Source organism: Marmota marmota, unplaced genomic scaffold (genome assembly GCF_001458135.2).
Source record: "Marmota marmota marmota unplaced genomic scaffold, marMar, whole genome shotgun sequence".
Lineage (NCBI taxonomy): Eukaryota > Metazoa > Chordata > Mammalia > Rodentia > Sciuridae > Marmota > Marmota marmota.
In genome coordinates, this window is record NW_026000185.1 from 5039606 (window position 1) to 5052030 (window position 12425).

The window sequence follows — 12425 nt, forward strand, 5'->3', positions numbered from 1 at the left end:
ACTCTACATTCAGCATCTCTAGGACCCAGGCCCACCTTGCCTACGGAATCCTGAACCCTTGTCTGTCATGCCCAAGAGCAATCACTCAAGAGGAAGCTTGCCAGACAGGGGATCCACCAAGGGAGCTTTCTGGTACCACAGTCCCATGCTGTTTCAGGTTACAGCATTTTGTTCCACTTGATGTGCTCTGTGTTTCCCAAGAGATTGAAATAATAAGTAAGCACACTAGAACGCAACCTATGGTGGGAATGAGGACGTATCCAAGAATTCTATTTTGACTTTTCTCTAAAAAAAACACCTGGCTACCATCACATAGTCCTTACTTATTTAACAAGACTTTCAGAAACTATAAAACAATTTGATTACAAACCATAGGAATGAAAAGAACAAAGTAATTTTTTTAACATGAATTCTGAGAGCAAATACAGGACAGTACACTCAAACATGCCAAGTTCAGGTTCAACTCCTTCCACCTCAATGTCATATTTAAGATACACTCTGAATCCCTGACATGGCACAATTCATTAAAATCATTACATTCAAATAAAACACTTATGCCCAACACTGCACGCAAGCTAAAAAGGATGAGCTAGAGATTTCAATAAGATGTTTATTTGCTTTGTATACTATGTTCAGATATTTTCTGGAAGTGAGAAAATCATTTATAGAGGTGGTTGACATTTCACCTGCCCTGAACATAAAGGATAATTACATAGCATTGATTCTGATATGCTATGAGAATCACTAGTTCAGAACTACAGCTATTGAGTACAAACGACACTGAAACTGCAGTACAAACCACGATGCCTAAGGTAAAATGTTATTTTAACTAAAAGGTATTGTCATCATTAACTAATGATCCATGCTTGGTTCTAGTTAGTATTACTGAATTGACAGTCTCAGCACTTAGGGATGAATTCCAAATCGATAGAGAACAGGAGCAGCAACAGCTGATCTATGCTAAAGGTTGCTGTTGTTGTTAAGGGGCACAGACAACATTCAAGTTAAGCTCCTTTTTACTTAGCACCATGGAGGCATTCCTGTGATTGCTACCAACACGGATGCTGACAATAAGCAATGCGAGGGAGCAACCAAAACCCAGTGACAATTGAGCATATGCTCTATGTGTAACTTACATGTTTACAAACTTTAGTGCATTTTCAAAAGCTAATAAGATGAATCTCTCTCTCAGCTGCCTGATGTCAACATCAGTGTTGGTCTATGCACAAAAGGAGATACTGTGTGGGAAAGAAACTAACAGGCAGAAAAAGGAAAGAGAAAAATCTCCCAGGAAGAAAATAAATTATTTGGAAGAGAAAGAACCAAGAAAGGCTTAAATGTGAAGCCTGATGGGCAAAGCTGACACTGTTTTCCTCACTCAGGATGAGGAGAGGTTGGGGAAAGCTCACACTTTCACTGCCAACTCACTAAGGATTTCTTTGGGCATCGAGCTTCACGCCGTGCAGAACCAACACCAATCTGCCCGACCGCTTCCAGGAAAGCCCGGCCACACTGTGTCACCATACCTGAGCCAGCTCCTTAATGCGCTTCTCCAGGGGTGCTGGCAGGCCTTCGGGGAGGGAAGAGGGCTGCCTGAATTCCTGGTCCAATCCCACCCCAAGGGAATCGCTTCCATCATCCATATCTTGGAAAGGGCTTCCTTCTGGAGACTCACTGAGCAGCTGCTCCAAGTCCAAATCTGTCAGTGAGTCCATGGCAGTGGCCACCTGGAGCAAGTCATTGTCAGAAGTGGAGCCAAAGAGTGAGAGCAAGGGGTCAGAAGCACCCTCCAAGTCCCGCAGGCCCTGAGCTTCCACCGATGAGACCACTACAGGCTTATGCTCCTCCTCTCTCTTTTTCTGAGCCTCTTTCTCCTTCTGAAATTTCTTTAGCATCTCTTTAACACTTAAAGCCCCAGAATATTTCTTCTTCTTCTTTTCCTTACTGGCATTGAGGGCTGTGAAGCTGTAAGCAAGAAAGAAACTGGTTACCCAAGCTGCAGGACCACTCCACAGGGAAACTCAAGAGGCCTTCACCCCGTCCCAGGGCAATGGTCTCCAGAAGAACCTCAGTCACAGTCCACCCTGTTATTATTCCTCCCTCCTCTTGGCATATGAAGCTCGTTCTTGCTGGACCAAAGCTTAAGAGTGAATACAGGTTAGCAACACAGAGTCACGTAATGCTAAATATCCAATGGGTTTTTAAGAACCACTGCCAGGCTGAAATAAAAGGTTGCAAAAAAAGGGGAGGCACAAGAAAAGCATTTAAAGGGAGAAAGCAGGAGCAGCAGAGAACAGCAGCAACTTGAAGGCAGCTGGGGTAAGACCAAGTGAAGAAAAGGAAGCGTGACCATAGAAGACAAAGGGAAACAGCAGAGACAGAAGAATTGGGGCAGAGAGAAAAGTGCCCAAAAGAACGAGGAACGTCAGCAATAACATAGTCACAGAAATAGCTGCCGACACTGACAGGGGAACAGAGGAACGCTGGCTATCTGACACACAAGAGATGAGAGCATCTACGACTATGCCCAGATCAGCCCTGTAGGAGGTGAGAGGGAGGACAGGAGGGCCAGGCCCTGCTGCCTCTTCTGAAGCTGTGGGGGAGGTGAGTCAGCTCCTGGGTGTCCTGCCCTCACGGGTCAGACTTTATCCTAGCGAAAAGCTGCTGCCTCTCACCCGGCTTTGGAAAACTTGGACTTTTTCGATTTCTTCTCCTTGTCATAAGTGTCATCTTTTTTCTTCTTCTTTATCTTCTCACCACCTTCCTTCAACTTCCGCTTCTGAGAATCAAAGACAAGGCACAGTTACACAGCTCCCTGACTCAGGGAGCAAGTGCACTCACTACATGGCACTGGCCTTGCTCCGCCCAGGCACATCCTGAGACCTGTCTTTCTTCCTTCATGAACAAAAAGCTCTCAGAGCAGTCCCTGGACCACAAACCCATAGCATTCCCACCAGAGTGTGTCCTGGAAACACCCAGAGGGGAGACAACAGTGTCTCTCTGAAGCCTGAAACTGTGCTCATTTGGAATGGGCTGAGGTGAGTCCTATCTCTTGTTTTACACAATGGGCAATGGCAGACAGACCCTACAATATTCTTAGCCTAAGGGTGGCTTGTTTTCAGTGGGTGACACCCTGGGAACTGAAGTCCTCTACACATCCACAGAAGAGGGCCAAGCAAGGGTGCTGCACATGCCTCACTCCACACCCTCACTGCTCCCATCCCCACCCCAAAGCCACCTCAACACACAACTCTGCTGAGCTTGCTGGGGCATCCATGACAAACATGATGACTGAGGGCTGACGGAAGCCCATTCCACATCGCCTTGGCACAGTTCAGCCTTTCCACCAGCCTCCTGAGCCATCCCAAATCGTCGCACACTTTGGAGTCACCCACTTATCTTACAGGGTCATGTAAAAAAACATTTCTGAAATCCAAAAGCAAGCATGTTCTAACCTTTGGAGATTTTTTCTTCTTTTCTTTAATGAAATCATCCTCAGATTCGGATGCTTGTCTAAATTGCAGAGTTCCTGAGTTAATGTAAAATCCTCCATACTTTGTGGTCAAAGAAGCAGGAACAAGCTCATCATACTGAAGGGGAAAAACATACTGTCAGCTCCAAGTTCTGTTTTTAAAGTCCAAAGGCATAAAGCAGGTCTGAAGAGATGTAAATGTGCTTCTTCTTCTGTCATACTTCAGACAGTATGGGAAGATAGCCCTCTCTCTCCCACCAATCACAGATGTGAGAGCTACAAAGTGTGATGGACAGAGTAGTCATATTTCTCAGATGAGGGCACCAAGGCCCAGGTCCAAGAGGACACTTCCTCTCACATCAGTGCTGCTCATTCCTCTCACTGAGAGCATGCTGTTCTGACTCTGCCCCCAGCTTCCCAGACACAAACTGAAGAAGCTAAGATGTGAAGGGTTGTTTTTTTTTTTTTTTTTTAATATATATTTTAGGTGTAGATGGACACAACACAATGGCTTTATTTTTATGTGGTGCTGAGGATCAAACCTGGGTCCCGCCCATGCTAGGTGAGTGCTCTACCGCTGAGCCACAATCCCAGCCCGATGTGGAGGTTTTTTTTGTTTTGTTTTGTTTTTTAATATTTATTTTTTATTTTTCGGCGGACACAACATCTTTGTTTGTATGTGGTGCTGAGGATCGAACCCGGGCCGCACGCATGCCAGGCGAGCGTGCTACCACTTGAGCCACATCCCCAGCCCCGATGTGGAGGTTTTGATATTGCATTTTCATTAACAACTCACCGCCTCAGAGTTATCGATGAAGGAATCAGATTCGTCATAACCATACCCCATGTCAATCAAGTCCTGTATTCGGTCTTTTCTACGTTTCTTTCCGCCCTAAAATTTAAAAGCAATAGATCACATATTTTTTGATAAGCACACAGAATTAAATATTGTCTTTGAATTTCATCAGCTGGTGATTAAAAGTGGTAAAGCATTGGGTCTTTCTCATCCCCCCTCAAAACCTCATTCTCCAAAGACCGCTGAAAATAGGACAATTTGTATTTGCATAAAATAGTCTAAGACAGAAGAATGAACTAAATGGCTTCTATGCTTCATGCCAAGACACTTCCTCTAAGGAAGTGTTCATTGGCCCATTTAGCTCACATACTAGCTCCTGTCATATGAGATTTCTATACCTTAGTGCATTCGTTTAATAACTGCATTCTGTTTTCTCTGAGTTCTATACTTATTTCCAGATCATTGTTGATTATTTCATAATCCACTAAAGAAACATGCCATTTCCATCTAATGAGAATGTCTGGTTGTCCAAGAGAGAAATCTTACATATTTTTCTTCAAATTTCCGTGCAAGGGCTTCCACTTTATGCCTTTCCTTTTCTTCATCATTAAAAGGATCTGAGAGATCTTTCTTCTGCAAAGAGATCATTTCACAAAAAGTAAGAATTAGCAAAAAAATTATTAGTTTGATTCATAAAACCTTCACTGACTACTCAAAACCTATACATAACAAACACTATTTTTCAGAAAAGACAAGGTAGAATACATGCTACCATCTTGTCAATGTTTACCTTGTTTAAAAAAGGAAACCTTTTATTCATGTAATTCAACAAAATTTGATTAAGTGCCTACAATCATCCATCTAGCGCTAGAGACACAGCAAAGGACCTTTAGATGGGGATACTCAACCTCTACAGAACTGTATGCAATATAGGTGATTATCTTTATAACCCTACAGTTTATTTTATGCACTTGAAAATGTACTAAGAAGAGGTCCACAGGCTTCACCAGAATTTCAAAGTAGTCAATGGCCCAAGAATGCAGCACAAGTTCTGGAGAGCTGTTTAGCAAAGTGGTCAGAAATGTACTTTTCCCAGAGATACCAAAGTCAAACCTGGTTCCCCTGTCTTTAGAAGCTTATCTGCAAGGGTCCATCATCTCTTCTTGTCCTTCAATTCAATACTCACTCAAAATATTTCCATGCAGTATACTTTTACTCTATAAGCTTATCCTTGCATTTTTCTCATCAAGTAAATTTTCCACAGTTGAGTCTTATGTGTTTTGGGCAAATATATATTAATTTTAATGAAAGACTCCTGTACTAAATATATGCTTTAAAACTTCAGAGTAAACCAAACCACTAAGACTTGCAAACACTAATGCTGTTTGAAAACAAAACTCTTATTCTACCCTCCCATCTCTGCGTACTAAAACCTACACACTCATAAATGATCTGTTAAGGGGGCTGGGGTTGTAGCTCAGTGGTAAAGCACTTGCCTGGCATGTGTGGAGCACTGGGTTCAATCCTCAGCACCACATAAAAATAAATAAACAAAATGAAGGTGCTGTGACCATCCACAACTAAAACCTACTAAAAAATAACAATAAAATAAATGATCTGTTAAATGACTTTCAACTATGTAAAATGGAATATTACACTACATACAACATACATACCACAAATGGGTGGCTATTAAAATGTGGTTATTTATATCATCAACTTTTTCTACAATGATCCCATATAACTTGGGTAGTTTAAATAATTTTAAGAAATCCCACCAATCTTGATTGAAAACCAATGAAGTCAAGGTGTGCTCCTTAATGCTTTGTAATAACAGTCTTCCAGTGACTATTTCCAAGCATAATAAAGATCCAGCTCTGTCCAAAATGGCATCCTGGATGTGAGTTCTTCTCTGCCCAAGCCCTCTGGCCTGTGTTTGTAGCCAGCTTAAACAATCATCACATTGTAACTTGTTACCTGTGCTGGTATAATTCTCCTAAAACATCTACAAGATTGCAAGTTCCTTTAAAGCTGGGACAGTGTCTTCCCTAACTTTGTATAATCCTCAGTGTCTAGCAGAGTGCTTCATGTTATAAGGAATACAAGCTAGACCCATAAACAAATGTGTCAAATTATATTATACATTTTTTTCTTTTGTGGTGCTGGGGAAAACACACACACACACACACACACACACACGTGCTTGATCTACCACTGACCCATACATACTCCAGCCCAGGTTATATTATACTTTAACACTACACAGCAGAACAATAACGACTCAGAAGTCCTAAAACTTTAGTCCAGGAATAAATCCACTAAAACTGGATCCAAATTTCTCTGTGTATGCTCCATACATTTTTCTGCAATGGAGAAAATCATTTGGAGCCCACCAAAAAAGTGGGCTCTAAGGACTGGAGTTCTAATTTCAGTTGACCTACCAATCTGGTTTGATCCCATGTTAACCAACTCCTGTCACTGGTTGTTCCTCTCAATGAAGAGGATACCAATCCTACTTTGGAAAAGAGACAGTGAACAGATTTCAAGTAATTTCCTCTTATTCTGCCCACTGACCCTTATATAACAGGATAACCCTTGGTACAGATTCATTAGCTTCCATTCAGCCAATAAGATCTCAATCAAGGAAATACATTTTTTAAGCAAAAAAAAAAAAAAAAGTGAGTAATGCTACTAACCAAATGTACTTCCTCCAATCAGTCCAAACATGAATTAGACTGAGTGAGCACTTAGCACGGAGGCACTGGGCTAAAACTTCACCAACATGATCTCATTACACTCTTAGTTTTGTGAACTAGACACTGGCCTTGTTTTCATTCTATCAAGAGCCACTTAAGAGACCAGAATGATGCAAGTGTACAGTCCTAACCTTTTCCTCAGAACCTAGCACAGTGCACTGGTAATACTGTAGGAGTTTTAAAATGTTCTTCACTCAAGCTCCTACTCATACTATATGATTCTATCTACACAAAAAATACAAAAACATGCAAAAGTGACCTTAGCTACTGGGGGTTGCCCTTGAGGGTCAGGGTGGTGCACTGCTGAAGGCAGGAGGGTTTCTAGCAAATGTTTCTAGTAAATGTTACATCTTGTGATCTGGGTGCAGGTTCCACAGTGTTGAGTTTGTGAAAATCCATCAAGCTGTGCATTTATCATATGTGCATTGTTCTTAAATACATGACTCGAATAAAATTTATAAAAACTTTCTGAAATGTCAATGAATTGCCAAAACCATGATAATAGTTGAAGCCAGGTGATGGGCTCTGCTCTCCACTTTTATGCCTGTTTAAAAGCTCCATACTAAGGGTGGGGTTGTGACTCAGTGGCAGAGCGCTTGCTTCACACATGTGAGGCAGTGGGTTCAATCCTCAGCACTACATAAATAAGTAAACAAAATAAAGATATTGTGTCTATCCATAACTAAAAATTTAAAGCTCCATACTAAAAAGTAAACTAATTTGCTAGGAAAATAAATAGATAATTTAAAAAACATTTAAGAAATCAAATTGATTTTTAAACACCCTGAAGGCAAAAAATAAGTTAAAAAGGGTATGTGTGTGTGTGTGTGCGCGCACGCGCGTGTGTGTATGTATGTGTATAAATATATTCCTACCCATTCAAGTAAAGAAACTACCCAGAATATTACTGTTCAGAAGAGATAAGCCGCAGTCTGTGTATTTTCTTTGTCCTTGCACTAGACAGGGAAAGTCCCTTGGCAAAGGGAAATGTCCAGCACAGAATTCTAGCACCACAACAGCCAAAGAACTGGTCTCTCTTACATGTTACATTTACAACCTCATTATGAAAAAAATGTATTGTTTCTTTTATTTACATTAGTTATCCATAATTCAAATTAGCCTTAGATAAACCATATGTTTTTCTCTAGCATCAATCAGGAAAATGATGCTAGAAGAATTCTCTTCCTTCATGACCAGTGGTAAGGTCAGCTAATCTTGTAGGTGCTTTCCATGACTGATGTGCCCTTATCCACATCTCTCTAGCCTCACTTCTCATTTCCCTGCTGTGAAGGCCCATGTGCACACAGTGACACTTGCATGTTAGGTCTGCAGAGCAACTCTATGGATGCTAGAGCGTACCTTATCTCCAGACTGAAGGCCTTTCACCTTTCCTCGTATATTCTTCACCAGCTCTGGGTAGAAGAACTCGGGGCAGCGTTTGTGATCCGGTTCAAAGAGGGTGAGTGTAATTCGAACAGCTGCCGCGGCTGGCTCACAGTCCTGATGCTGTTCTGCTCCCCCAACCTCCTCTTTCCGGGACTTCTTCAAAAATGCAGGATTCAGAGAACCTGGGAGAGAGGTGAACTGGACCCTGTGGGGCTCCGACATGGCTACCAACAAGTCTTAGCAGGTGTCACTGCATGGCTTCTGTTAACATTGAAAAGAAGGGCCAGGTCAAACCAAGATGATAAAAACAAACACTTCCTTTATAGATTTAAGTTTAAAATAATTTCATTATCAAGAAGAATCCATTGTTGGATTTATTTCTGTTGCTATTTATTGCTTTTTTTTCTGCTTAAGTAATACTCATTCTAAATATAATTTTTTTCATAACTATATGATAATCACCTCAAATCCCATGATCCAGGTCAAAAGATGATAGAATGATGCAGTTAAAACTTTTATCCCATACAATTCCTCCCATTTCTTTTTATGCCTACAATTTCTTTTTATGCCTTCTCCAATCAGATCTTATATAAGATTCCCCTGATAAGGTCATTCATATATACATTTTTCACATGTAACTCCTTAACCCAAGTTGAACTTACTATGCTATAAGGCAAGAGGACAGGCTCTAACTTGGTTTCTCCCCAGCATCAATCACTAAATAATCTTCTTTTCCCCTTGCTGATTTGGCATATATCATCGAGTAAAGCCTCAGATATGTAAGGTCTAATTCTGAAGGCCATCTGTTATATTAATCTAGTACTTAGAGATTTTTAACCAAATCAATAGCAAAGTTTCGAAAAGTTTTCTGGCATGTTTTAATATCTTGAATTAAAAGTTCATCCTTATTGTCTTTTAAAAATAATATTTGGCTTTTCCAGCCTATTTATTATTTCAGTTCAATTTTAGAATCATTTTGGCAAGTTCTCCCAGAAGGCTCACTATACTTTGATTGTAAATGAATCATAAATACGAATTAATTCAGGGAGATTTGTATATATTCTCATACATGTAGATGTATTAGTACATATCCAGTATCCAATCTTTTCATTATAATCGTAAAATTGTGATCTAAGACCAGACAAGGAAGAAAAATATCTAAAAACTATAAGAGTTAAAATCTTCCTAATCAGGCAGCAAAGTGACTGGCAGTGAAACAGGTTGGCCAGTATGCAGACCACTTACTAACTAATGTGTACAAAGATGCTGAAAAAGAATCCCCCCCACACACTCACTTCCAAAGAAACATTCACAGCTCTTGGGATATGTGTGACACACTGGACTGTGAAAATAAATCCAGCTGAAAGCTTACAGGTCTCCCACTGAGAGAGCAGACACAGTCCCACTGTAAGAAGAGAATCAGCAGGATGTTCAATAGGAGGAAGAAAGGCCATCCTTAGCTGGGCACAGGGGCACACAACTGTAATCCCAGCAGCTCAGGGGGCAAGACAAGAGGGTCAGGAATTCAAAGCCAGCCTCAGCAACTTAGCAAGGCCCTAAGCAACTTAGATCCTATCTCAAAATAAAATATAAATATGGCTGGGGATGTGACTCAGTGGTTAACCATCCCTGGGTTCAATCCCCAGTACCAAAAAGAAAAAGAAAGGCCATACTAGAGATGGCAACCAGATCCTAATGTCCCTGTACAGCTGGTAATTTAAAAATATAACCTCATTTCATTCCAAGTTGAGACTGCAACTTCAATCCACCTAGACCTTAAAACTGCTCCTCTTAAGTTGCAAAAGCAACTGTGCAAGTGTAAGACAGTATAAAAGCAGGACTATACTGGAGGACAGGGCTGGGATGTAGCTCAGTTATAGAGTGCTTGCCCAGCATGCACAAGGCCGTGGGTTTGATCCCCAGCCCTGCAAAGAAAATTAAAAGAAAGAAGAAAATAAATAAAACCAGAGGACAAAGTAAATCAACCTATTGTATATTAACACAAGTTAGACTTGTGGTTAAGTTTTATAATCACCATAATATGCTATCATTTGTCCTAAGTCATTTGAAACATTTAAGAGAATCACATATATCCCCATCCCCCAGTACTGGGGATCCAACCCAGGAGAGCTTTACCACTGAGCTACATCATCAACTCTTTGAGTCAGGGTCTCACTAAAGTTCCAAACTTGTGACTCTCCTGCCTCAGCCTTCTAAGTCACTGGGATTACAGTCACGCACTATTGCACCTGGCAAGTACCAGATATATTAAAGAAGGACATGTTAGATTTACAATCTTAATTTGAACTGTTAAACTTCTAAAGTATTTACATGTTTTAAAAAACCTGACTTACATTTACATGTTTAGACTTAACAAATGTTAAGTTCTTGGAAAGACTGTACTATTAGATTTACAAGTTCACCTCTTTCGAAATTTGAAATATTTGAAAGTATAAAAATATTAAATGCCATTTATAACATTTAAGGGAACCGGAGCATAGTGGCTCATGACTATAATCCCAGCAACTCAGGAGGCTAAGGCAAGAAGATGACAAATTCAAGGCCAGCACAGACAACTTAGCAAGACCGTGTCTCAAAATACAAAATAAAAAAAACTGAGGACATACCTCACTGGCACAGTGTCCCTGGGTTCAATCCCCAATACCACCAAAAAAGAAAAAAAATAAGGGAATTTAATTAACCTGGTAAAAACAGTTAATTGCTTAAGGGAATTTAATGTTAAACTGGTGCCTTAATTGAACCTTACTAAAAAATCAAATATTTTTGCTTTTACATGAATATTCTTAGATTTATAAATAAAACAAACCAACATTTGTAAGTAAAACTTAGTCTTAAAAATAGCTAAGTTTTAAAACATTCAACTTTAATGAGTTTAAAATTATTCTTAGTATTCTATCCCCAAAATCATTTCTCTTAAAAGATTTCAACTGGAAAAAAAAAAAGTCTTCAACTGATTATGCAAAACAATGGTAGCCTCCTTTGCATCTCAGGTTATTCCCAGGAACTATATATATACATTTTGTTATTATAAATATATCCTTTTTAACCATTCTGGTTTCAAACTGGTTATTGATAAAACAGAAAGATTAATTTGTTTATGCTAATTTTGTAATTAACCCCTTTACTGAGTTTAGTGTGGTTTTTGTTTGTTTTTTTCCCCAAAATAACAGTACTGTCATCCACAGAAATGATCATTGTCTTTCCTTTTCTGGAAAACTGCACTGATCTTTGTTTCATGTCTTATTGCATTGGCTAGAACTTCTAGGGTATCAGACAACATATTTTTTTGCAATGTTCCTGCAAAGGAATGGGAATGCATATATTTTAATTGTAAAACTGATTCACATTTTTATTGTCATTACTATATCTTCAATTCCTCAAAAGTTCAAGTTTCTAAAAAAGAAAACACGTGCTCGATTTTATTAGATTATTTCCCACAATCTTAAATACGCTTTAAACAATCAGTTAAGAACATACACACACTGTGAATTCATCGCAGTCCCTACAAATAATTCACGGTACTTCATCGAAACTGGTCTCCAAAGAAACATCAGGTTCCGGGACAACCCAGCAAGCGCAAACACCCTCACCATCAAAGCCTCTGCACAGCACATGGCCCACGGGAAATGCGGGTGGATCTGCCACCTTTACAAGCAGGCATTTGGCTCAGGAAAAGTGGGGCTCTATGGCAGTCCACCTGGACTCGGGCTGCAGGGACTCTGTTGTAAAGAGCCACGCCGCTACCTGTCTACGGAAGTTTAGGCAGGCGCCCGGCTCGACCGCGGCGAACAGTCCCCCTGCGCAGGCAGCCGACTTCCTGCTGTCACAACTTCTTGCAAAGTGTCAAACTACACCAAGGCTAACGCGGGAGCCCAGCACCGACAACCACACGCACCTTTGTCCCCAGCGCCGACGCGGGCCGCGGACGTCCCCCCGCGGCGGTCCTCATGCCGGCCCAGATTCTGGGCTGCCGCGCGGCTAGCGGCCGGCTCCC

The 12425-nt window shown here is 40.7% G+C and overlaps 1 protein-coding gene across 3 annotated transcripts in view; it reads right to left on the reverse strand.

Annotated features, from left to right (window-relative positions):
• Window positions 1-12425, reverse strand: part of Ubn1 (ubinuclein 1) — a 30251-nt gene extending 17826 nt beyond the window's left edge. The window contains exons 1-8 of one of the 3 annotated variants that reach the window (XM_048789201.1): window positions 12327-12425; window positions 11038-11055; window positions 8384-8671; window positions 4815-4901; window positions 4269-4364; window positions 3456-3590; window positions 2676-2779; window positions 1527-1965 (exon numbers count right to left, since the gene is read on the reverse strand). In XM_048789201.1, the coding sequence (XP_048645158.1) occupies window positions 1527-1965; window positions 2676-2779; window positions 3456-3590; window positions 4269-4364; window positions 4815-4901; window positions 8384-8632 (1110 nt within the window). In that variant the 5' untranslated portion in view covers window positions 8633-8671; window positions 11038-11055; window positions 12327-12425. Of the gene's footprint in view, window positions 1-1526; window positions 1966-2675; window positions 2780-3455; window positions 3591-4268; window positions 4365-4814; window positions 4902-8383; window positions 9951-11037; window positions 11056-12326 lie in introns of those variants that run through there. The other 2 variants (XM_015490764.2, XM_048789202.1) reach the window with 2 other exon arrangements.